The sequence below is a fragment of the Myodes glareolus genome, chromosome 4, assembly GCF_982192425.1.
Source record: "Myodes glareolus chromosome 4, mMyoGla1.1, whole genome shotgun sequence".
NCBI classification, from domain to species: domain Eukaryota; kingdom Metazoa; phylum Chordata; class Mammalia; order Rodentia; family Cricetidae; genus Myodes; species Myodes glareolus.
This window is the reverse complement of record NC_142029.1, coordinates 116981670-117008400: the sequence shown is the minus strand read 5'-3', so window position 1 is coordinate 117008400 and position 26731 is coordinate 116981670. Positions and strand designations below refer to the sequence as shown.

The window sequence follows — 26731 nt, the reverse complement described above, 5'->3', positions numbered from 1 at the left end:
TGGAGTTTAAAAATTGTTTTAATTCACATTAATGACTGGTGGTGGTGATGTCTAATGTTTCAATTCTAAACCAGAATTAATTAGTTCCCCAAACAAAGCACATAGAGCAAGGCCTGGTATACACGCTTTCATCCTGACATAAAGAGGATCAGGAGTTCAAGACCAGCTTCAGTTGCATAGGGAGTTCAAAGCTCACATGAGATACTTCCTCAAACATTAAAACCAATTTTTTAAGTTAACTAACTAATTAATTGATTAATTTGTTTTACTGAGACAGGGTTTCTTTGTGTAGCCCTGACTGTCCTGGAACTAGTTCTGTAGACCAGGCTGGCTGTGAACTCACAGAGATCTGCCTGCCTTTGCCTCCCAAACAATTTTTAAAAATAGGAAATTGAGACTGGCTACAGCTTGATAGAACAAACATAAACTGTGACATTCTGCCTTGTACAGGCTCCACCAGGGTTCTTGTGTGAGTGTGCTAGGCTAACGAAGAGAAAGGCACTTTAGTGTTTGCTTTCTTCAACTTGACATAGTCTTTGCAGCTGCTTCCGACAGATCTGCAAGATCACATCTGTCCGTCTATCAGTGCTGACGAGGGACACAACAGATGGTGCAAACCAAACTAAGCCATGTCCCCCACACCGTAGCAATGGTATAAGACGTTCACGTGACGCTTGATGGGATCCACGACCAAGTAGGAGAACGTCTGCTCATGCTCCTTAGCTGAAGGGTAGCATAAGCCAGCAGAGTCCTGAAAAGACAGGCCTGAATTTTTCAGTGTTCAACCACATTGAAGTCTTTGACTGTCACACATTTTTCTGCACAAGTATCATGAAACATAGGTAGGTGTAATGGCACACACCTTTAATCCCAGTCCTCTGGGGTCTGAGGCAGGAGGATTAAGTTTGAGGCCAGTCTGGAATGCACAGCAGGATGTCTGTCTCAATAAACAAGAATCATTAAACATACATAAAAGTTTTTGATAATAAATTGGCAATAAACCACAACAGCCTTACTAGCAGTACCAATCCACTGTGCGCATGTATCACAACCCTTGCCTCTTGCCTTCGGGAGTGGCTAGTGCAATCACATTCTTTCCTGGAGCTTGTTGCCGCTCTGCTGTGCTATGTTTAAGCGTGTGCCCCAGGCTGGCCTCAACTGATGGATCCTGCCTGACTGCTGGGATGACAGGTGTGAGCCATCACTGCTGGCTTTTTTCTTGCATGCTTTTGTGCTGAGATAGGGTTTCACTATGTAGACCAGGCTACACTAGAGCTCAGGAGCCCTCTGCCTAAGTCCCCTGGGTGCTAGGACTCAGGTCTGTCCCTTCCCTGACTCTATCAGATAGTTTCCATGGACCACTGAGATACTCAGTGGGTGAAGTACCTGCCATGGGTGCTCTTTGCTTTTGTCAACTTGGCTCACACCTAGAAATATCTGCAGAGAGGGGATCTCTATTCAGGAATTACCTCCATCGGACGGGTCCGTGGGACATTATCCTGACTAGTGATGGATGGAGGAAGACCTAGCCCACTGCGGGTGGTGCCAACACTGGGCAGGGGTCTGGACTGCATAAGAAAACAGACTGAATAAGCCACGAGGCTTGTGCTTATGTCTCGGCTTCCTCGACAGTGGACTGAGACTTGGACACGTAAGGTAAATAAAATAAAGCGTCTCTTCCCCTAAGCTGGATTAGTCAGTGTTTCATCACCATAGAGAGCAAATGAATGGAGAACCTGGCACCAGATGTTGTTTGGGGAGGACTGTGGAGGGAGTTGGAGCTTTGGGCTGGGAAAGCAGGTAGTGCTCTTCACAGGGACTTGGAAAAGAGCAATGAGGAAAACCAGTCAGCGACACTCCTGCAGTCTCTGCTTCTGCCCTGGCTCACTCCCATGAAGCTGTACCCAATAGTGTTAGAATTTTATAGAATACTCAGCAGCGGCATCTTTTCTCCCGGGTATAACAGTCTCTGCTTCCTAAGCCACAAACATAGCGGTTCTATCTATAATGAGTAAACAAGAAGCTCAATACTCACGTAGGCCTTCACTTTAAAGACGGAAGAGGTAATTTGTATTTCCTTGGTTCGAGGATGTTTCCGAACACTAAGATGAGAAAAAAAAAGGCACATTTAAAACCTAACAAGCCTGGAGACTGGAGAGACAGCTCAGCAGTTATGAGCACCCTCTGCTCTGGTAGAGGACCTGGGCTCAGTTTTCCAGGATGTACTTACAAACATCCTTACCCTCAGTTCCAGGAGATCTGATACCCTCTTCTGGCTCCTCAGCCAACAGGCAGACATGCAGACAAAATGCCCTTAAAATATTTTTAAAAAGAGAGAGTAATTGATTGCTGCTTTGGCCAAGGATCTGGGTTTGATTCCAGGACCCACATCAATTGTCTCGTGAATCCAACACCCTTTCCTTGGACTTGTGCATGTGTACACATACAAATAAATCATAAAAAAGAAGCATCATCAGCTTAGCTGCTCTTTTCATGAACGGTTGTTACTCTTCAGGGCTTTTAAAAATTTAACACACCAAAATGTAGAAGAGCGCAATGGGGAGAAGACAATCCAGACACACTGGACACGTGTGTATTAAATTATCATCATAAAGCCCATTATCATGTATAATTCAAAGCTACCAATAGAACCTTTGTAAATGTAGAGGAAGTTGCAGGCCAGGCTACTAAGAGGGCTCAGTAAGAAAGAGCATTTCTATTTAAGCTCTAGAACTGTTCGTTTCAAATACCTCAGTGAACCCTTCCGTACCACACACAGCAGTGAGACATTCCAGACTCCTGTGGCAGCAAAATGGTAGTGTGGTAGTGTGTGCATGCATGGCTGGGTGCGGAGGGCCTCTGTCTCCTGAGCTCACAGGAGCTGGTAGCATGTGCATGCATGGCTGGGTGCGGAGGGCCTCTGTCTCCTGAGCTCACAGGAGCTGGTAGCATGTGCATGCATGGCTGGGTGCGGAGGGCCTCTGTCTCCTGAGCTCACAGGAGCTCTAAATGTGCAGAGCGCACTGCCTCGCATGTTGGCTGCATATTCCTGAAAATGTTTTCTTTTTATTTCCTTTCTTTTCTATAGCATCAGTGTAGAGGTCAGAAGTCACTCTGTGGAGTCTGCTCTCTCCTACTCCCTTTTCATGGGTTTCAGGGACTGAGCTCAGAGCTCAGGTCCTTTGCTTAGTATAGCAAGCATCGTTACCTGCTGAGCAGCTTGCTACCTCCGTGTTTCTGTGACCTTTTTTCTTTTTCTTTCTTTCTTCCTTCCTTCCTTCCTTCCCTCCTTTCTTTTCTTTTCTTTTTCTGAGGCAGAGTTTCACTATAGAGCCTAGGCTAACCTAGAATCAGAATGTGTAGACTAGGTTAGCCTAGAACCTGCAGAATCCTCATGATTCTACCTCCTCAGGGTTGGAATTAGAGGCATTGCTCCCAATTCCTAATCTTGAAATTATGGTTTTTTTTTTTTAAAAAAAGGATTTCTTTATTTATATTTTATGTGTCTGAATGTTTGCCTATATGCATGTATATATACCATACAGTGCACAAAGAAGCCAGAAAAGGACCATAGGTCCCTTGGAAGTGGAGTTACAGGTTATAGTGAGCCGCTGTGTGGGTGCTGGGAACTGAACTGGGGTCCTCTTAGAGAACAGAAGACTCTCTCAAGTGCTGAGCCTCTCTCCAGGCTCAAGTTTATAGTTTAATCTTCATTTGAGTTTCAAAAAGTAAGGAAGGGTGGAAAGGAGGGAAGGTGGGGAGGAGGGAGGGTGAGCCTAGTAGAATACTTAAAATTAACTTCATGTCTTTGGGATTCATTTGGGAGGGCAAAAGATTACATCTAAATTAAAATTCTTCCACTTTTTTTGAATAAAGGTTTTGCACACATTCTCTCTCTCTCTCTCTCTCTCTCTCTCTTACACACACACACACACACACACACACACACACACACACACACACCTGAGCAAAGTCACACATCCTTTGGGATCTCTTGTGTTCCTTTGGTATTGAAAAGAAGGAGAGTAGGAGGAGAGGAAGGGAAGCCGCTGGCAGTTGCTAGCGCAGAACTGGGTGGGACAGAGTAAAGGAGGTCGGCTGAGGAAAGGCTGGGAACTAGGCCTGGGGGCTGGACGCCACAGGACTCACGCTTCGGCAGGACAGTCTGGGTCACAGAGTGAGTTCTAAGGCAGCCTGAGTTGCCATGTAAAACTGTCTCACAAGACCAGACACACCAAACCTCACAAAAACTGATAATGACCTGAAAGACAATGCTGCTGCCTCAACGATAGAATGTTTGCTTATAAATCAAGGTCTTAAGTCCAATACCAGCACTGACAAGAAACAAACAAAATTGACAACAAAAACATAGACACAAAATCTTCAGGCCTGGAGAAGAAAGAGGCAGGCTGCAAAGGGCCATGGGAGTCGCCAATATGAACACAAGCGGTGCTGGGTAATTCCACCAGGGTTAAACAAAAAGGATTTTCTCTACTGGGAAGAATTCGCACACTGAAAACATTACCTCACCAGATCCTTGTAGAGCAGCTTTGCTGTCTCCAGATACGGCTTAATCATATCTTCATACTGACAAAGGGAGCCTCCAAGGCAGAGATGCTTAAAAAGACGGAACAGGAACTCTTCCCTTTCCAGTAGGCTGAAGACTTCATATTTTTCAGAGTCTTCCATGAGCAAAACCTAAGATGATAAAAATCATCTTCAAGCAATGCAGAGTTATGATTTTGAGCTTTCAGAAGCTCGAGGCCATCCTAAACCACACAGTGAGTTCAAGGTCAGCTGGTGCAACAGGAGGCCGCCTAATCAAACAATACTTGAGTTGGAGAGACGGCTTAGCTTCCATCTCTAGCAAAGGACGCTGGCTCAGTTCCCAGCACCTGAACAGTGGTTCACAACCATCTGTAACTGCGAGACCAGGGGATCCAGACCTTGTTTGGCCTTCATGAGCACTAGGCCCACATGTGGTGCATAAACATGGACACAGATAAAACATTCATACACATAAAATATATCTGTTTAAAAACCAACTACTAAAAACCAAACTACTGCTGGGTGGTGGTTCCCAGCACTTGGAAGGCAAAGGCAGGCGGATCTCTGTGAGTTCAAGACCAGTTTGGTCTGAATAGCATAGAGACAGACTCCAAAGCGACAGAGAAACCCTATCTTGAAAAACCAAAAAACAAAAACCAACGAAAAACAAATTACTAATACCTTTTTTTTCTAATTCTTGGGCAGGGTCTTAGCTACCCCAAGCTAACCTTGAACTACACAGATGAGGTGACCTTTAACCCAAGTGCTAGGCTAACAGGCATGTGCCACCATGCTATGTGTATGAAGTGCTGGGGATCAAACACAAGGCTTTGTGCACTAGATTAATATTCTCTCAACTGTGCAATGCCCCAAGCTCCAATTTTAGTTTAGTCTTGTTGGTCTTGCTTTTGAGATAGGTCTCGCTATATCGCCCAGGACAGCGTGTAACAAAGTAGGCCAGGCTGGCCTTGAACTCCTGATTAGATTTGCTGTCTCTTCCTCCTGAGTGCTAGGGTTACAGGCCTGTGCCACTATGATCAACTTTCCAGGTATATTCTTAATATCCATTTGATGAAGGGACTGATAGGGAAGACAACAGCTCACATTAAACAGGCTGGAGTTTCTCTGCTGTTGACACACTCGGGCCATACCCGTCGGGAGTGACGTCCTGGGCACAACAGCGTCAGCCTGACCGCCACAGTTACGTCAGCAGGGAGAAGGTCGACTAGCTAGAGGAACTCCAGGTTGAGCAGCTGAAGGTTTTGCCCTTTCTCATTTCCTTCCATAAACTCCCACTGTGAAACTTTAGAACTCTGTACTTACCTTTCTCAGTTCATCTGAAATGAGAAATGGATCGCAGAAAGAATCTAAGCACTTGACAATGTGTCCACTCTCTCGAACAATATTTTCACTGTATAACCGCTGGAAAAATGACATTGAAAGCTGAGTGCATGGGACATTTATAGCTTCAATTTTCTTCACCTCAGTTCCTGAAAAAGATATTTTGTAAAGAATGACAATATAAAAGTGAAATTTAGTGAATTTAGTTATTTCTAAACTTTTAAAAAGATATACTTTTATCTTTCATTTCTGTGCAAATGTGGTGTCTGCGTGTCTGCCACCTGTGTGTAGGTGACCACAGAGGCCAGAGGCAACACCGATGACCTGCAGCTGGAGGAACAGGTGATCATGAGTCATGGGACACGGGTTCAAATTCCATCCCTCCGCGTTTTTTTTTTTTTTTTTTTTGTCAAGGTCCTGGAACTCACTATGAAGATCAGGCTGGCCTCAAACTCATGGACAGTTGTTTTTGCTCGAGTGCTTTGATTAAACTTGTGTGCCACATACCTGGTCCCAGCCCCAATTTTTAGTTATTTCTAAAACCAACCATTACGCATGGACTCTAAGAAGTAACCAAATACAACACATATCTCAATGACCCAGTGGATAAAAGTGCTGCACAAAGTCATGAATTAGGTCCCTGAACTACCACGAAAAGACAAAACCCATCCCCAAAGTAGCTTCTGTGATGCACGCGCGCGCGCGCACGCGCACACACACACACACACACACACACACACACTACTACCTACTACTATTACTACTACATTAACCTGAAATAAAGGCTAGGGACTAGAGAGGTGAGTTGGTGGATAAGAACACTTGTTGCCTCTTCCCAAAGACCAGTATTTGGATTCCAGCACCTTCCTCAAGTGGCTCACAACCACCTATAATTCTAGCTCCAAGATGTCTCAGTAGGTACCCTACCTCAACACACAGATATAAGACAAAAATAAATCTTTTTTGTTTATTTAGGTGTTTTGGTTTTAATAAAATAAATCGTAAAAAGAGATTAGAGCCAGGTTGGCTAGTGGCTGCAGGGCCAGCATCCAGGAGAGGAAGCCAGGCAGATTGCCACGAGCTGGAGAATGGCTGGGCTGCAGAGCAAGTTTTAAACCAGGATTTACGGGATATACGGTGTTACTCAAGTTTCAAAACAAAAACAAAAACATGTATAATAAAATATTATCTCAGGACTAGGTGAACATAAACTAGAGCAGTGGTTCTCAACCTTCCTGATGCCGTGACCCCAGCCATAGCATTATTTCATTGCTACTTCATAACTGTAAATATCCGATACAAACAATATCTGATATGTGACCCCTATGAAGTGGTCATTCCACCCTAAGGGTCTTGACCCACAGGTTGAGAATCAGTGAACTAGAGAATGCTTAATGCAAAAATACTTTGTGTGTTGAGTAGGGGGTTTATAGACCGTTTTGTGTGTGTGTGTGTGTGTGTGTGTGTGTGTTATCAGGACAAGGTTTCACATAGCCCACGCTAACCCTGAAATCACCGTGTAGCTGGGGATGAGCTTGACCTTCTGATCCTCCTGCTTTTACCTCTTCAGTGGTGGGATTACAGGTATGCACAGGATTACAGGTTTGCACAGGATTACAACCATGCCTAGCTCTAGTCAGTGCTGGGGACAGAACCTAGGGCTCCTACAGCCCAGCATGCCCTCTACTGAAATGCATTTGTTTGCTCCTTGGCCTTCTGGCAAAGATCAAATGTAGAATTGCCAATAAAAGCAGAAGATTCTTTCACATAAATTTGGATTTCCACAACGAAATGCTCTCTACAATTCAAATTTAGAGCTCGGTTTGATAACACATACCTATAAGGCCAGCACCTGAGAGACTGAGGTAGACTAGCATTCTCAGTCAGCTACAGGGCCAGTCTGGGTTTCAAAGTGAAACCCTGTCTCAAAATAGGTAGAGATAGGTGCACTGGGGTAGTCCAGAAAGATGGCTCTGTGATTGAGAGCACAGACTGCTCTTACAGAGAAACTGAGGTCAGTTTCTGGCACCCACAATGGATGGCTCACAAGACTATGTAACTCCAGCTCCCAGGAGATGTGACAGCTCTGACCTCCATAGGCACACAGGCAGGTGTACACACACACACACACACCCTAAACCAAAACATGAACGGTTGGTACATTGGGTTAGTGGACAAAGGTGTTTCCTACCAGTTCTGATGACCTAAGTTCAATCCACATGGTGGATGGACAGAACAAACTCCTGCAAATTATCGTCTGGCATGTATGCACACATAAAGACATGCTGACTAAATAAACATTAACAAGAGGAAGCTGAGCACTGCTGCGCCTCACGTCTACCACTCGTCACTTGAGGGAAAGGCAGGAGGATATACACAGCAAGTTCCAACTAGGGCTGCATAGCGAGGTCTTGTTTCAGAAAACAAAACATCAAAACCAAAACAGTAATTTAATTAATGATCATTTGTAAAGTCTTTGAAGATGCCTTGAAAATATTTTTTCTTCATTACAAAGTCTCCTATGAGATCTCGCTGACAGTGTGTAAGACACAAAAACTTTTCCAAGTCAAGGTTACACTCAAGGCAGGGCTGGTTGAGTCATCTTAGACCAGAAGAGAAATGTGGGACAACTGCACTGGGGCCCAGCTGCTTCTTGGTTTTCTGAGACAGGGTTTCTCTGTGTAGCCCTGGCTGTCCCAGAACTCACTCTGTAGACCAGGCTGGCCTTGAACTCAGAGATCCACCTGCCTCTGCCCCTTGAGTGCTGGGATTAAAGGTGTGTGCCACCACCACCTGGTGGGCTTGGCTTCTTTTATATCCTTAGCTCCTCCCTCTTTGATTCCTGGTCCCCAGACCACACTTTTTCCTTAAATAGTTTTGCCTGTTAGTACACCTTAAATTACATAGCCATAAAGATTAAGAAAATATTTTTATTATCGCCTCAATCAGTTTTCCCTTTCTTTTACCTACACAGTTTGGTATGATGTTCTTTTGTCTTCTGGCTTCCTTGTTGGTCTTAGGGACCGCAGGCAGGGCCCTGCACATGCGACTGCTGAGTCCCATCTACAGGTCCCACTACTGTATTGCCAGCCTGACAAATGCCAGGGCTTAGAAGCAATCCTGGCAATTGTTTTCATTTCCTGTTTTGACTCCACCAGGTCATGCTGGAACCTGTTCTTGCAGGTCATGATCCTGGACGTGGGGACAAGAAAGATGCCTGGAGCCAGGAACTGTGTGTTTCAGTGACTTCAAAAGCTGTGCTCCTGAGAGAAGCTCTTCTTGTTTTGAGGCCCAATCCTTTTAGGGAGCAGATGAGGCAAAAAGCCTACAGACTATGATGGAATAACTCTGGATGCTTCTGAAAGACTGAGGCATAGTAAACAGAGCCTGGCAGCTCCAGAACAAGGGCTGGTGAGCACAGGGGAGAGATGATGATGGTGGTAGGGTGTGTGTGTGTGCACGTGTAAGTGGAGACAGTCTTTGTAAACCAGGTAGTCCCGAACTGGCAATGACCTGCATCTACCCGACCCAGCGAAGGGACTACTGGTGTGCACCCCACCTGGCTATCATGCCATTTTAATAAGTCAAACTTAGTAAATTCAACTCAAACCCCTTAGTCTAAGTTGTGAAAACGGCATCTACTATGGATTGATGTCCATTACCTCAGAGTTCAGAGAATGATGGCCTAACCCAGTGTCATTGTATTCTGAGCTGCAGCAGCTGCAAAGTGACTCAGAACAGAGTCTCAGGGGTCACCTGATTGTGGGTAAGACAATTCAGCCAATCAGGTTTCATCCCCAGCTCCTAACTTCAATTTCCTCACATGGAAAGTACTGTTCATTCCACTTCAAAAGACTCCAAATTTGAACTCATTCAGGTTCAAAGTTTCATCTAAATGCTATAACAGGTAAGACTGAGGTACAGTTCATTCTGAAGCAGAATTTCTCTCTATGTCAACCTGTTACATGAAATGTATGCTTCTAAAATACACTGGTAGGCCAGGCAATGGTGGTACACCCTTTAATCCTAGCACTCAGGAGGGAGAGGCAGGAGGATCACTGGGTTCGAGGCCAACCTGGTCTACAGACTGAGAAACCAAAAATAAAATATACTAATGAGATGAACACAGGACAGCCATTTCCACCCCAAAACCAGATAAACAATTATTAGCTACCAGGTGAACCAGTACCTAAGGTTTCTGTTTACTTGACTCCAAGTTCAGTGTCTGAGTAGCCCAATCCCTGAGGATAAGATTAGAGGCTATTTCGCCTGATAAAATGACCTCTCACTGACATTTTTAAAAAAGATTTGTTATGGAATATTTGTGCACTGTGTGAAGGTATCACTGTAAATGGTGTAATAAAAAGCTGAACAGCCAATAGCCATGCAGGAGTTATAGGTGGGACTTCTAGGCAGAGAGAGGAAGTAGGGGGAGGAATTTAGGTGTGCCAGAGGGATGAGAGACAGGGAAGAGACAAGGAGGAAGCAGGATGGTGGTCCATGAGATAATGTAGATTAATGGGAATGTGTTAATTTAAATTATAAGGGCTAGTTAGAAATAAGCCTAAGATAAAGCCAAGCTTTCATAATTAATATGACATAAAATCTCTGTGTCACTATTTGGGAGCTGGCTGGTGGGACAGAGACTCTTTACAAAGATTATCTTTAAAAAAATTGTGTGTTGTGTGTGTGGCTGTGGATGCAGGTGCCTTCAGAGGTCAGAGGTGTTAGATCCTCAGAATCTGAATGGCCTAGTATGGGTGCTGGGAACTAAACCCAGGTTCCCTGAAAGAGCAGTACAAGTTCTGAACTGCTGAGCCATCTGTCTAGCCCTGATTTACTTTCTGGATCTTTCCTTAACACACAGCTCATGTTGGCAGCTGAGAAGTTCTATGACCCAGCCCACAGGAGTAAGAAGTCCAAGAGCCCTCTAGATCAGCATCTACACTGATAACCATCCCATTCTACTTTTGGTTTCTGCTGAAATGACTGATAACTGCAGAGACACACCCTGGTCTCTTTATCAGATGGTTTTCCTAGCATATCCTTGGTGTTCTCTTCAGAACAGGGTTTCTGGTGTCTCCCATGGAGCAAGGCCATAAACATTCACAGGTGTCCCTTTCCAGTCTCCTCCTGCTTAACAACGCCTCCTCCTTAACAAGACCACTTCCTAGCTTCCGTGAAGCCCTGGGTTCAAGCCCCACCCGGCACAGAGTGGTGTGCTGGTGTAAGCCTGTAGCCCCTCAGCACTCCAGAGACTGAGGCAGGAGGACTGCTTTGAGTTCAAAATTAACAACACCGGCTGTTGAGACTCTAGGCAATCCAGACTGATTTTGGTGGTAGGGATATAAAGACTCCAAATGAAAACTGAGGGGGAAGACATCAATATGCTAGAAAAATAATAACAACAATAAAAAAATTGCAAAAAATGAGAGAAAAGGAAGTCAAGTTGGTAGAAAAGCATTGGTAGCATTCAAAAAATTCCTCTTCACAAACATGAGTGCTGGGCTGGAGAGAAGGGTCACGGTTAAGAGCACTTGGGGCTCTTCCAGATCTCGGCATCAGTCAGGTAGCTCAGGGGAGCCAACACCCTTTCCTGGTCTCTGCGGACACCTGCATGCATGTGCACACCCATACATGTACATACAAATAAAAAATAAATCTTAAAAAACAAACCCAAGTGAAGTGTTTCTAATTTTAGAGTTCTTTTCCTACCTGTCGGGTACGTGTGGCATCTCAGAAGATCTCTTTGTGCAACACTTTGTTCCACGCTTAGAATAAGGTCTGCTGAGATGGCTCAGAGGGGAAAGAAAGGGACCGAATGAGCCTAGCACCTGAGTTCGATCCCTGGGACCTACTTGGTGGAAGGAGAACCAACTTCTGCTAACTGTGCTCTGACCTATACACACACACACCATAAATAAATGTGATTTTTAAATTCAACAGTAAAGGCTCAGGGAACACTTGCTAGAGGAGGCAGACAGAATGCAGTGAAATGCTGTCCTCTGGACATGGCAGGACAGCTGCCCTCAGCTCCAAACAGCTGCGGTTACCTGCACAGGACAGAGCTGGCTAAATCCCAACAGGGATGCAGGGTGGGGGTGGGGAGGCATGAGCTAAGGAGTTAGTCCCTGGGTGAGGGAGAATTCTTCTTTAGGGAGAGTGGCCTCTGGTAAGTTACCCGCGCTTCAGGTGATGCCCCACACCCATGCACAGCTGGACAGCACTACTATTGGGCCTGGAGAGTTAGCTTAAAAAATAGAGAAACCAGGTGGTGGTGGTGCATGCCCTTAATCACAGCACTCGGGAGGCAGAGGCAGGTGGATCTCTGAGTTCAAGGCCTGCCTGGTCTATAAAGAGAGTTCCAGTACAATCAAGTCTGTTACACAGAGAAATCCTGTTTTTAAAAACAAAAACAAAAATCTAAAATACATTAAAAAGAAATTAAATCATTGTGGTTGTTTGAAAGAAAATGACCCCCAGAAGGAGAGGCACCCTAGGAGGTGTGGCCTCGTTGGAGTAGGTGTGGTCCTATTTGGAGGAAGTGTGTCAATGTGGGGGCAGGCTTTGGGGTCTTACCATGGTCAAGCCATACCCAGCAAGTCAGTTCACTTCCTATTGCCTGTGGATCAAAGATCTAAGAAATCTTAGAACCTTCTCTAGCACCACGTCTGCCTGCATGCGGACATACTCCCTGCCATGAAGATAACGGATTAAACCTCTGAACTATAAGCTGCCACCTCCATTAAATGGTTCTCTTTATAAGAGATGACATGGTCATGGTGTCTCTTCACAGCAATAGAAACCCTAACTAAGACAATCATGAAAAACAAAATAAATAAGCAAAAAACTTGAACAAAACTTAGGACCAAGTCAGGCCTTTCTGTAAAGTCTGTGCCAAGACGATGGAGACTGCACACACTTCTGCAAACCCTGTTTTCTTTTTAGTTTTTTAAAAAATTTTTATTTATTATGTATACAGTGTTCTGCCTGCATGTCTGCCTGCAGGCAGACCCTAACCCTAACCCTCTCCAGTCCACAGATCCTTTTTCTAAATGGAATTGTTGGGGAATATTATTTTCAGATGTGTAACTTTTGTTTCCACTGCATCTGTTTAACTCTGAAATTGTGTTACTGTTCCTTGTCTAAAACACCTGAAAATAAAGAGCTGCACGGCCAATAGTGAAGCAGGGCTGGCAGGACCCTGGGGTAAGGGAGACAGAGGAGCAGCGAGAGAACAAGGAGAGGAGGACATCAGGGGCAGCCACCCAGCCACACAGTGAGCCACGGAGGAGGACATCAGGGCCAGCCACCCAGCCACCCAGTGAGCCATGGAGAGAGAAGTTAAGAAAGGTATACAAATAGAGAAAGGTAAAAGCTTATAGGCAAAAGATAGTCAGGATAGTTTAAATTAAGAAAAGCTGACAAGAAACAAGTCAAGCTAAGGCCAGGCATTCATAACTAAGAATAAGTCTCTGGGTGGTGGGCACCCCCAAAAGAAAAGAGTGTAAAACATCATTCAGCATGGAATGGTGTTACCAGTTCCACGGCTGAAACCTCAAACTTGAGTTTAAAAGATAGTATTCATGTTGGTGGTGTCAGTGCGGTCTTCAGGGACGATGGCGGCACAGGTGGTAAAACGCTGGACGTGGACGTTTGGAAGAACTGGTAGGACAGTTGTCCTCTGCCCCCACATGGCAGCTTGCATGCTGCATGGGCAGGCAGGCGCGCGCGCACATGCGTGCACACACATACAACAAATAAATAGAATTTCCCAGGTACGTTTTAGTGTATTATTAAAGTGTCATCTAGAGAAAGGTTCTGCCTTTAAGAAATCATTTCTCTATGATTTGTTATTCTAAAAAATTCCAGGTCAGTCAATTCCTGCCAAAACCACATGCGAGCTCCAGTTGTACCCTGCCCAGGAATTCCCGTCATTGGACCCTGTCCCGGGTAGAACTGGCCATCTCCCTCCCACACTCTCACTTCTACAGAAAAACTTGGAATGTACTACTACAGTCTTTCACGATTTTTAATTATATGACTGTATCTGTCCATGTGAGGGGGTGTGCATGTATGCACAGGTGCCATGGAGGCTACAGGTCCTGGACCCCATGAAGCTGGAGTCATAGGCTGTGATGCCATATATGGGCACTGAGAAGAAAACTCAGGCTTCTGAAGGGCACTGTGTTTCTCTCTTAACTGCTGAGCAGAACCATCTCTCCAGCCCCTCTTTTTTGTTCCTTCATCACATCCGTCTCCCTTTTTAACTTATTATTATTATTATTATTGCTATTATTATTATTATTATTATTATTATTATTATTATTATTATTATAAGACAGGATCTCATATTGTCCAGGCTGGCCTCAACTTGCTATGTATAAACTTCTGATCCTCCTGTCTCTACCTCCCCAGTGTTGGGATTCCAGGTGTCACAGGTGTGTACTACTATACTTGGCTGTATGTGATTGTCTAAGTGAGGCTTTCTATTGCTGTGAAGAGACACCGTGAGCACGGCAACTCTCATAAAGGAAAACATTTAGGGGCTGGAGTGATGACTCAGTGGTTAAGAGCACTGCCTGCTCTTCCAGAGGATCTGGGTTCAATTCCCAGCACCCACACGGCAGCTTACAACTATCTGTAATCCAGTTCCAGGGGATCTAACACCTTACACCAACACACCAATGCAAATAAATAAATCATTAAAAAGCAGAAAAACATTCACTGGAGGTGGCGGCTTACAGTTTCAGAGGTTTAGTCCGTTATCTTCATGGCAGGGAGCATGGTGGCTGGTTGTCCGCATGCAGGCAGACATGGTGCTAGAGAAGGTTCTAAGATTTCTTACATCTTTGATCCATAGACAATAAGAAGTGAACTGACTTGCTGGGTATGGCTTGACCATGGATGAGAGCTCAAAGCCTGCCCCCACATTGACACACTTCCTCCAAGTAGGACCACACCCACTCCAACGAGGCCACACCTCCTAGGGTGCCTCTCCCTCTGAGGTCATTGTCTATCAAACGACTAAAGTGCTGCCGGAGATTGAACAACCCAGGTCTCTGTGTATCACTCAGTACACGGAGCAGGCATCCCTTAATGTACCAGCGAACTCCCTGAGTGCCCTTTCTTCTCGCTTATCTCAATGTGAACAGCATTTAGCAGAGTAAATAGGAGGTATAGGGTGTATATTTTCTAAACTACTGAGAGAAAATTGCTTGATGTGCTACACCAGGATGATAGCAGGAGATTTCCAGGACAGAGATGCAGGGCGAGCGTGCTATAGCTGGTCACACATTATCGTGAATGTCACAATTTGTATATTAGTGACACAAATCACTAGTAATAATTGCTGAGGCAAACTTTTATTAAAATAGTTAACTTGAAAATACAAAAAGTAATTTTATTTACCTAATGTGGTCCACTGTCCAGAAGAATCTGAAAGTAACTGCAAATTTGGAATAATATTTGGGTCTTTGAAAAAAGCCTAAAATACAAATTTCAAGGGAACATGTTAGAAACTTTATCATAAATAAAATTAACTTCTGAAACAAAATTAATAAAATATCATTTAATCTAAAGAAGAAAAGCTCTGCTTTAATTACTGTTTTTTTTTTCCCCCCAAGGTACCGGGCATCAAACCCAGGACTTTGTCTATACTGAGCAACTGCTCACTCCCGAGCTATTTCCCCAGCCCTTGACTTTTTGACAGGGTCTCATTATGTAGCTCAGACTGGCTTTGAATTTGCTTTAGATTCTAAGTTTCCCTAAAAATCTCAGTCCTCTGGCCTCAATACTGTGGGCTAGGATAACAGGTATAAGCCATTTTGTCCAGCTTGAAGGACTTTGTGGGCTTTTTAAAATTGTATTTATTTTTATTTTATGAACATTGGTGTTTTGCCTGCAAGTACATCTGTATGAGGGCATCAGATTCCCTGGAAAAGAAGTTACAGACAGCTGTGGGCTGCCATGTGTCCTCTGGAAGAGCAGCCAATGCTCTTAACTGCCTAGCCATCTCTCTAGCCCCCATATTTCCTTTTTTGCAACAGGATCTCAAGTATTCAGGCTAGCCTTGCACACACGTGTAACTCACGGTACACCACAGGCTAACCCTGGACTCCTGAGACCCCTGCTTTTATCTTTCGGGTGTTGAATAAGGTGTGTACCATTACACTGACTGGAAGAACTTTAAATTAAGAAAAAAGCTAATGATTTTTTTAAAGAAACAAAAGAAATGAAATCCGGGGACAGTGAGATGGTTCAGAGGCTAAAAAGCACAAACCTATGGTCCGCACCCGCCCAGGTTCCATGTAGAAGAAAAGAACTGACTCCCAAAGTTGTCTTTCAATTCCACGTGTGCACGGTGGCACAACTCACCCTAGCACATGAACATGCACACAGAAAACGATAGAAATTTTTTAAAAGAAAGAAGTTAAGCAGATATGGAGGCATGTGCTTACAATCTTCAGCGCGTAGAAGGTGGAGGCAGGAACATCAAGAATATAAGGCAGCCCTGTCTCGTACCGTGGGCGCCACTGCTTAGATGCCATAAAAAGACCAACTGACTCACAGCAGTTGACCTAAAGCCAATCAAAATGTGTTTAAAATAGGTTTTATAAAAGTATTTTACTTTATTAGTGCACACGAGCATTTTGGGCCTGTATGTATGAAGGTACTCAAGAGGTCACTGAATCATCTGGAACTGGAATTACAGGTTGTTGTGAACCACCATATGGGTGCTGAGAACCAAATCTGGGTCTTCTTCAGTAACAAGTGTTCTTAATGCTAAGCCATCTCCAGCCCCTGAAATACTCTTTTTAAATGTTCATTAGTTTAAATGTTCATTTTGCCATGGGAAGTTTCAGATTACCTGAAACTGGAGTTGCAGACAGTTGTGAGCTGCCATGTGGGTGCTGGGAGCTGAACCTGGGTCGATTGGAAGAGCAGTCAGTGCTCTTAATTACTGAGCCATCTCTCCAGTCTCCAAATACTTTTTATAAAGGCCTCTTAAGGGACTGGATTATTCTTCCAGAGGACCTGGATTCAAATCCCAGTACCCACATAGCAGCTCACAACTGTCTGTAACTTCAGTTCCAGGTGATCCCACATTCTCATGCAGACATGAATGTGGAAAAAAAAAAACACCAATGCACATAAAATAAAAATTAAATAATGGCCTCTTAAGTAAGTCAAACCAATTCTTTAAAAATTGAAATTACAACTATTTTGTCGGTTTGTTACAGAACTGACATCAGTCGGGCGGTGGTGGCACATGCCATTAATCCCAGCACTTGGGAGGCAGAGGCAGAGGCAGAGGGATCTCTGTGAGTTCGAGGCCAGCCTGGTCTACAGAACTAGTTCCAGGACAGGCTCCAAAGCCACAGAGAAAAACAAAAAACAAAAACAAACAAACAAACAAACCCAAAAAACAAAAAACTGGCATCAAGGCATCAGAAGGGACTTCCTGTATGTCAGCTTTAGGAAAACCGATGCACTTCCCATAAATAGTTTGCAGTAACAAACATACAGATATCAAAATGCACACAAAGATTAGATAAACTTGTTTGGTGCCATGAAAGAACTCCCCCCCTCACCCCCTGTAGAGCTGGCATGCACCCACCCACATCTGCTAGGGTTGGTGGGATGCAGCCATGGTCTAAGTTCTGCTCCTGAGATGTACATGGGAGCATGTGCAAGCTTCTGGGGAAACTCTGCAAAGTAAACAGCTTGTCACAGTTTATACGGAAAAGTCTTTCTCATTATCGGGCACATCTGATAGAGCTCTTAGTAGGCCCTAAAGGGAGATTGACAGCCAGCGAACAGCTACCTGGATGCACCTAACACTAAACTTACTCTCATCAAATTTACTTTCCATCTTTTACATGTTTAAGAGGGTAAAATATATATAATATATATACATGTATATATACATACACACACACACACACACACACACACACACATATATATAAAAAACTATAGCAGAAACCTGGGATTTGTCCAACATGTTCCTCTCTCCCTACTCTCAGCATCCAGCATCTTAGTCCTTAAGAAGTACGTCTCTGAGTCACTTTTAGGGTTAGTCTAAAATGAGGGCCTCACCAAACACTGTCCAGAAGGCAACCATACTCATGATACTGTCAGTGCAGAAACCACACACTGTCTGGAGGTGTTGCCAATTTTGTTTCACTACTTCCAGAGTCTACGCAGAGCAATTAGCCTTCCACAAACTGCCAAACTGACATTAGTGTTTTAATTATTTTTCTTTGAAAAAAGGGCTTCACACCTGGTATGGTGGCACAGAATGTTAATCCCAGCAGGGAGAATTCTGAGCTCAAGGACAGCCGTCTGCAGAGCAAGTTATAGGACTACCAGGATACATAGAGAAACCTTTTGTACAAACAAACAAACAAAAAAACCAAAAAGGAAAGAAAACTGAGTTTCACTATATAGCCCAGGCTAGTCTTGGACTCACACTCTTCCCACCTTAGGCTCTGGGTGCTGGGAATCTAGACATAAGCTATCACGCCTGGTTTTAATTACTTTATTAAAAAGGTACTTTGGAGCCAGGCCTGGTGGTCAAGCCCTGCTTGGGCTTCCTAGTAAAATGAAAGCTGGCTCAGTGGTTAAGAGTGCATATTGCTCTAGCAGAGGACCTGGGTTTGATTCCTTGCGCTCGTCGGCAGCTCACAATCTCCTGCAACTCCAGCAGCCGAGAGATCAAGTCCATAGGTGCTACCTGAACATATGCTCTCTACACACATATACACATTTGTAAAAACTGGCTGAAGAGATGGCTAAGTAGTTAAGAACACTTGCTGCTCAATCGTAAGGACTGGTATACTGAGCATAGCCCCCATGTAAGATGGTTCACAAAGCATGCAACTCAAACTTCAAGGACTCAATATCCTCTTCTGGTCTCTGGGCATAGGTACATACAATAGATTCACATAGATATAGATACACAGACCCATAAATCTCATCATTTTAGTTGTGAGTTCTAGTCTTTAAAAGCTGAGCCATCTCTTCAGCCCCACAAATAAATTTTTAACAAAACTTCAAAGAATCATATGCACATTTTTAGTGCCAGAGATGGAACACAGGTCTCCGTGTATGCTAAGAAAGCACTCCGCCACTGAGTCACTTCCTCGGCTCTCCAACATTTTAGTTATTTGTTTGTCCATTTGTTTGTTTTAGACAGGGTCTCTCGATTCCAGCTGTCCTGGCTGTCCTGGAATTCACTATGTAGACCAGGCTGGTCTCAAACTCACAGAGATACACTTGCCTCTGCATTCTGAGTGCTAAATTAAAGGCATGCACCACCACACTGTGCTGTGGAGTGATGTTCTTGTTCACTGTAAAGGTTTGTCACTCATATTGGTTTAATAAAAAGTTTATTGGCCAGTAGCCAAGTAGAAGTATAGGTGGAGTGAACAGACTAAGAGAATTCTGGGAAGAGGAAAGACAGAGAGTCAGTCACTATCCAGACACAGAGGAAGAAAGATGAGAATGACTTACTGAGAAAAGGTACCAAGCCACATGGCTAAACATAGAAATGAATTATGTGTAGGAGGTCCTTTTGCATTTGTGTTGCTTTCATTGGTTATTAAAGAAACTGCCTTGGCCTAGTTGATAGGGCAGAACTCAGGTAGGCGGGGAAGACAGAACAGAATTCTGGGAAGAAGGGCAGTGTGGCAGACGCCAAGTTTCTCCTGCCCAAGACAGACGCTGGTTAGACTCATGTCAGTAAGCCACAGTCAAGTGATGATACACATTAATGGAGATGGGTTAAACTAATATAAGACAGTTAGCTGAAGATAATGGGCCAGGCAGTAATTTAACTAATACAATTTCTGTGTGGTTATTTTGGGGGTTAAGCTAGCCAGAGGCCAAACAGCTTATAAATAATATAAGCCTCTCTGTGCTTTTCTGGGACCAAATGGCTGCAGGACCAGGCAGGACTGAAACTTCTGTCTACAACACTGGATCCCCAATATTTTAACTATGAATCTTAATTTGGTTTTTGAGATGGCCTGGGCCAAAGGTGACCTTGAACAACAGATTCTCATCCTCTTGCCTCCACCTTCCCAGTGCTGGGATTATAGGTCTATATCGCTATGTCTGGTCTATGTAGTGTGGGGATGCATGCTAAGCTAGCACCCTACCACTTCAGCTACATTCTTAGCACAAGAAGAACTTTAAAATGAGAAAGAAATGCTTGGAGTTATGGAAAGAAATCTATTGAATTTTATGAATAAATATTAACCTGCTGAAGAGCTCTACTGAGCAATCAAAAAGAAAAAAAAAGAAGAAGAAATGTACTCCTTCTCTCATACACCAGGACTGTTAAAGGCTGGGCTCACAACCAAACATATAAGAGAGGCACACACTTTTGCTCCCAGGACCTGGACAGGCAGATCACCCAGTTTGAGCCCAACCAGGTCCATTACAATAAGAGCCTGTCTCAAAAATAAATAAATAAATAAATAAATAAATAAATAAATAAATAAATAAATAAAAATTTACAGCATTCCAAAATTCTGATCTTACAAAATAGTTAAGTATGCTTAGATGGCCAGGAACTGGAAGCTGGACGGCTCAGAGACCTAGGGTAAACCAAACAGTACTGACAAGAAAAAATAAATGATTCCTAACAATATTCTGTTACATTCATAGGTTGATGCCTAGCACAGTTACACCAGAGAGGCTTCTTCCAGGAGTTGATGGGAGCAGATGCACCAAGCCATGGCCAAACAGTAGGTGGCGTTGAGGGGACCCTGTGGAAGATGGGGAGAAAGGACTATAGGATCCAGAGAAGATGAGGACACCACAAGAAAACACAGAATCAACGAACCTGAACTCAGAGGGGATCACGGAGACAACTAAGGAGCTTAAATGGGACTGACCTAGGCCCTCTACATATATGTGACAGTTGTGTAGCTTTGTGTTCTTTTAGGACTCCTAACAGTGGGAGTGGGGGTGCATCTGACTCTTTTGCCTGCTCTGAGGATCCGTTTCCTCCTACTGGGTCGCCTTATCCAGTCTTGATATGAGGGTTTGTGTCCATTCTTATTGAATCTTGTGATGTCATGCTCAGTTAATATCCCTGGCAGGCTTGTTCGTTTGTGAAGGGAAATGGAGGCACTGTGGATCTGTGTAAGAGGGAAAGTTGGGGGTGGCACTAGGAGTGGAGGGATGGGAGGCTGTGGTCAGAATGTATTGTATGAAAGAAGAATAAGAAATAAAAATAGTTGAGGGCCAGTACTGATTAGTTATTAAAATCTAGCCACAAATAAACTGAGACTGTTGGGAAATGTTATTTTCAGGTGTGTTTTGTTTATGCAGCATTGGATGGACTGTGAAGCTGTGATTCTCTGCCTGTCTAAAACACTTGATGGTCCTAATAAAGAGCTGAACAGCCAACAGCGAGGCAGGAGCAAGGACAGGCGGGACTGGCAGATAGTATGAATAGTAGGAGAAATGAGAAAAAGGAGGAACAAGAGAACAAGGAAAGGAGGAACTCGGGACTAGTCACCCAGCCAGCCATGGAATAAGAAGGAAAGTGAGACAAACAGAAGTAAGAAAGATAAAAGCTCAGAGGCAAAAGGTAGTGGGGATAATTTAAGCTAGGACTAGCTGGCTAGAAATAAGCCACGCTATGGCCAGGCATTCATAACTAAGAATAAGCCTTCGCATGTGATTCATTTGGGAGCTAGATAGTGGTCCCCCAAAAAGGCAAAATAATAAAACATCATACAACATCAGACATGTCATAATAGTATCATTATACTACCGTGGCATTATAACCTTATTACAGGTAAAGGAAAATGAATGAATTTAACTCAATTCAGGTCCTTCCTTCAAGCTCGGAAAGTGCCCTCAGGAAGAGGGCCACTGCACATGTGATGGTGTAGGATGGGTACCTAATTCAGTACGACTGGTGTCTTTAGAAGTAAGGACAAGAACTACAGCAAGCTGCCCAGTCAGAGTCAGCAGCAGGCAAAGATTCACCTCTGCAGGTTTCGGCTGAGTGAACCACTTCTGATCTTCGGAATTAGGAGACTTTGTTTCTTCACTCTTGGCAGTGTGTAAGATGACCTGTGTTATTTGCTGGCATTCTTGGTAGGGACAGAACATTCTTCAAAGACCATCCTTTGACTCATTTCTATCTCTAGCTATTGAGGAGTTTCTAGCACTCTGTGGGCCTTCAAGAAGTGTCACAGTGAATACATTACACGTGAACTATTAACTAAAGCCAGTACTCAGAGGACAATGGCAAAAACAAAAGGTCATCTCACAAACCTAACAGTCCTTCCCCTAACATTGAAAACCGTGGGGCTGGGTTTTAAGACTGACGCCTTTGAATGAACTTTGCCTTCTTCAAAGAATTCCTCTCTAGTTAAAGGCCTTTTTCAGACAGGCCATTGCTTGATACCTTTGGGAGGAAGTCTTGTTTGGGCACCGTGTTGGGGCTCGAGGCCCCCTTTTCAGGATGAATGTGACTTTCAGAAACCAGAAGTATTAAGAGTTAAGCTTAATAAAGTCAGAGATAAAGCCGGGCAATAGTACTTAAAAACAAGATGTACTTATTTAAAAAAAAAATACCCCTCACAATGTTCAGTCAGAATGGGTAGCACAACCCTGTATTCCAGCACAGGGGATGTTGAGGCAGGATGACTGACAAGGGTTCAAGGCCATCAGAATTACAGAATTGTAAAGCTATCTAAGGAAGAATCCCAAAGATAGGTAAAAGATGCTGTTTGCAAGGCGGTCGTGGTTGCCCTTGAGAGGCAGAGGCTAGAGGATCCGGGGAGTGCCAGGCCAGATACAGAATAAGACACTGTCTCAAAAGTCCCCTAAGAAACAAAACAAAAGAAAATCCAACTTGCACATTTTATTACTCCAAGAACATGTCATGGAGTATTCCCAAGAACTTCAAAAGAGACCCCCCCCCCCCCATACCAACCATGACGAAATCATCCTTCTGGTAGGGCTGGAACGTCTGGTCGAAGCTGAATGCCTGCGCCTGGATTCTGCCCAGCATGGACCTGGCAGGGAGGGAGAGTCAGTGGGGCTGGGGCTGGAGTTTGGGAGCAGAGTGCAGAGCCCGGAGCCCGCATCCCTGAGCCCGGACCCGGATCCCGGACCCCGGAGCACAGAGCCGCATCCCCGAGCTCGGATCCCGGAGCGTAGAGCTGCAACCCCGAGAGAGCCGCCCTAAGTCCACCGGACGGGAGCGTGGCCACTCCCACATCTCGCTCCTCACCACTGGCGGAGCCGACTGGTGATCTCCCGGGTGCTCAGGGATGAGAAAGTTCTCTGAGGCAGGAATCTGAAGTAGAAGCCACCTGACTCCCCAGCCGCCATTCTGTTTGAGGCCACAGGAAAGCAGTAGCGGTTTCCATAGAGACAGAGCAGTAGGAGCCTCAGCACGCTCGGGGGCGGGGCGACGCTTGGGGGCGGGGCGTCACTCGGGGGAAGGGGTTGTGGGGAGGCGACACGGCTCCTTTGGCGCAGGCGCCTTGCTACTGAGGACGCCTGGCCTGGCTGTTAGGAGATGGAGAAAAGTTGCCGTCCGGTCGCTCTCTGCTGACCGGAACTCAGTTACTTTGCACCGGCCAGTGACCTAATATCAAAGTCTACGGTCTCAAACTGACAGCGTCTTTAGACGCTTTGCTGGAAGAAAAAAAAGTCTAATTAGGTTGATTTGATTTAAAAGACAAAGGGACTGCTTAGGAGAATAGTCTGCTTTTCTGTGGCAGACGCTTTTCTTTGGAAGTTGCATTTCATAGCAAAAAAAATAAAAAATAAAAAAATAAAAAATCCGCAGGCGCTACACCACAACACGCTATTCAGTAAGGAAAGTATGTTTATCAGTTGAAAATCGCTTTCAGGAGCCAACTTTCAGATTTTGCCATAGGAGCTGGATAGAATTTAGGTGGAAGAATTATTTATTTATTTTTTATTTTATTAGTGTTTTGTCTGTATGTGTGTCTGTGTGAGGGTGTTGGATCCTGGAGTTAATGGTTGTTAGCTGCCATGTGGGTGCTGGGAATTGAACCTGGGTTCCCTAGAAGAGCAGTCAGTGCTCTTAACCACTGAACCATCTCTCCAGCCCTGCAGCTAGGGGAATTTAAAAAGGTTTACTAATTTTCTTTTCTTCCTCTTGATCTTTAAGAACCAAGAGGACAGAGATAGAAATAGATCTGGGGAGGGGGGCAGGGAGAGAGAGTGGGGGAGACTCGTTGCTTTTGCTGTTGCTTTGTCCGCTATCTACTTTTATCCGCCAGTTTATCCTTTTGTGCTATTATTACAATTTGAGGCTGCTAGGGATGCGGTTGTGAACATTGTTATATAGGTTATTTTCTTTTGGTTTTCCCACCATTCACAAGTTTATAAATGTTTTGCTTGTTTTATTTAATTTTTTATAATTTATTTTTATTTTATTCTCATGGCATATGTCTGTGTGACAGTGTCAGATCTCCAAAACTGGAGTTACAGACAGTTGTTAGCTGCCATGTGGGTGCCTGGAATTGAACCTGGGTCCTCTGGAAGAGCAGCCAGTGCTCTTAACTGCTGAGCCCTCTCTCCAGTCCTCCAGCCCCTGCAGCCGTGCACTGTGTGGGAGCCTGGAGCCCTCAGAGGTCAGGAAAGGGCATCAGGTCCCCTGGGACTGGAGTTACAGACCATTGTGAGCTGTCACGTGGGTTCTGGGAATCCCTGTCCCTTGCAAGAACAGAAAGTGCTCTTAACTGCTGAGCCATCTCCCTAGTCCCTCGTAAGTACGTTAATAAAGGAAACAGAACGTTTTATTTTATTTTTATTTTCAAGATATATAGAAAGGTTTTTATTTGCAGGGGAGCAGAGATTTCATCAACCAAGCCAAATCCCATGTCATCATCAGACTCCTCGGACTCCTTCTTCTCCTTTGCGGGAGGGGGAGGGGGCAGAACCAGCAGCAGGAGCTGCAGAGCCAGGGGCAGCAGAAACAGCCTCAGCTCCACCAGCAGGCACACTGGCACGTTTCCCAACACCCTGGGCGATGACATCCTCAATGTTTTTTTCCATTCAGCTCACGGATGACCTTGTTGAGCCGGTCGTCGTCCGCCTTGATGCTCACGCCGTCTAGTATCTTCTTAATGTCTTTGGCGCTAGGAGAGAAGTTGTCCCCAAAGGCAGCAAACAAATAAGAGGCGACGTAATGCACGTCGGCCGCTGCAGACCGCCTCCCGCGTGCCGTGAGGCGGCGAAAGGCCAGAACGTTTTATTATAAGGTATAAGTACAAACTGTCTTAATTAAGGTTTCTATTGCTGCTATGAAATACCATGAGCAAAAGGCAAGTTGGGGAAGAAAGGGTTTATTTGACTTATACTTCCATATCATCAAAGAACTCAAGACAGGAGCTCAACCAGGGCAGGAACCTGGAGGGAGAACTGACTTGCTCCTCATGGAGCCCAGGGGTGACACCACTCACACTGGGCTAGGCTCTTCTCCATCAGTCACTAGTTGAGAAAATGCTTTAAAGGTATGTCTACAATCAGATCTTCAGATCTTATGCAGGCATTTTCTTAATTGAGGTTCCCTATTCTCAGATGACTTTAACTTCTGTCAATTTGACATAAAATTGTCCAGCAAATTAACCCCTTGTCAGGTTGACACACAAATATATCGTTGCTAAACCTTTCCTTTCTCATTCATCCCCAAAATCTCACATTAAAAATATAACTTCAAAAATCCTACAGTCCTTACAAATTCAAATGCATTAAAAGATCAGTCTTTTTAAAATAGCCAAGCTCTTAAAATACATAGTCTTTTAAAATTCTAAGTCTCTCAACGGTGGGCTCCTTAAAATAATAATATTAAAAAATGACTTTCTCACGTCAAGAGGGAAGAACCAGGGAAGAGTGACAATCAAAGCCAAGCCTTACTCCCCAGTTGTAAATAACTCAGCATCTAATGTCTGGGATGCATCGGCATTTTTCCGGCTCCTCCAGGGAGCTTGGGTCACTTCTCTGACTCCGTCCTCTTCATCACAAACACCTTGTGTTCTAGCTCCACTCGTGGGTGCTGCAGTTCTTTTTGCTCGGCTCTAAAATGCTGGGGTCTTTTGTGCACTCTCTTCACGGTGCCAAGCCTCAGCTTCTCGGCATGACCCCTTCAGTCCTGGGTCTTCACCTTCTACAATGGCCTCTCCTGGTCTTTCACAGTGCCAAGCCTCAGCTGCTCTCTATGACCCCTTCATGCCTTCAAAACCAGCACCACCTGGGCGACTCTTACACGACCACGTTCAGCGGCCAGCACAAGGTAAAACGTTGACCACTTCTGGAACACAGCTCGTGTGTGCTGACCCTGAGCAAACAGTTCCCAGAAGATTTCACCTCCACGATGCTGGTCTCTCCTTAGTCATCATTAAACTTGCAGCTCCAGCCAACCAGCGCTGAGTGTCCCGGCAAAGCAAAGGTTCATTAATAATTCTGGTCTCTTGTTAATCAGAGCTGATTCTTTTCAGTCCCAGATAACAAGAACCAAAGAATCTTAATTCAGAATAATAAATGGCCCTGAGAGTATTTAAACTTCTCTCTGAAACTTCACAAGCCAGGCCTCCATGGTCTGTCTTGCCCTCAACATTCTTATCTTCCAAACGCCTACAGAACAGCTCACGAAGTTCTAAAAGTTCAATGACTTTTCTTGCACAAAGTCCTTCCACGGTCAGGTCTGTCACAGCAGCACCCCAATCCTGGGACTGACTTGTCTTAGGAAGAATTTCTGTTGCTGCAATGAAAGAAACACCATGATCAAAAGGCAAGTTGGGGGAGAAAAGGCTTATGCTTCCTTATCACT

General features: G+C 44.5%; 1 protein-coding gene across 5 annotated transcripts; it reads right to left on the bottom strand.

The window, feature by feature from the left end:
* Cfap300 (cilia and flagella associated protein 300) lies at positions 1-23322 on the bottom strand. Of its 5 annotated transcripts, XM_085689930.2 has the most exons (8): positions 23156-23311; positions 22856-22937; positions 20558-20666; positions 15301-15376; positions 5872-6038; positions 4526-4698; positions 2036-2102; positions 1-751 (listed from the first exon to the last, which is right to left on the bottom strand). In XM_085689930.2, exons 2-8 carry the CDS (start codon positions 22867-22869, stop codon positions 623-625), a joined length of 735 nt encoding a protein of 244 aa, XP_085546056.1. In that variant the 5' UTR covers positions 22870-22937; positions 23156-23311; the 3' UTR covers positions 1-622. The 5 variants fall into 5 exon arrangements, with proteins under 5 accessions (XP_085546056.1, XP_048289265.1, XP_085546057.1 ...); XM_048433308.3 differs by lacking the exon at positions 20558-20666 and having other exon boundaries at positions 23156-23317; XM_085689931.2 differs by lacking the exon at positions 23156-23311 and having other exon boundaries at positions 22856-23115.
* Positions 23323-26731: the final 3409 nt, after the last annotated feature.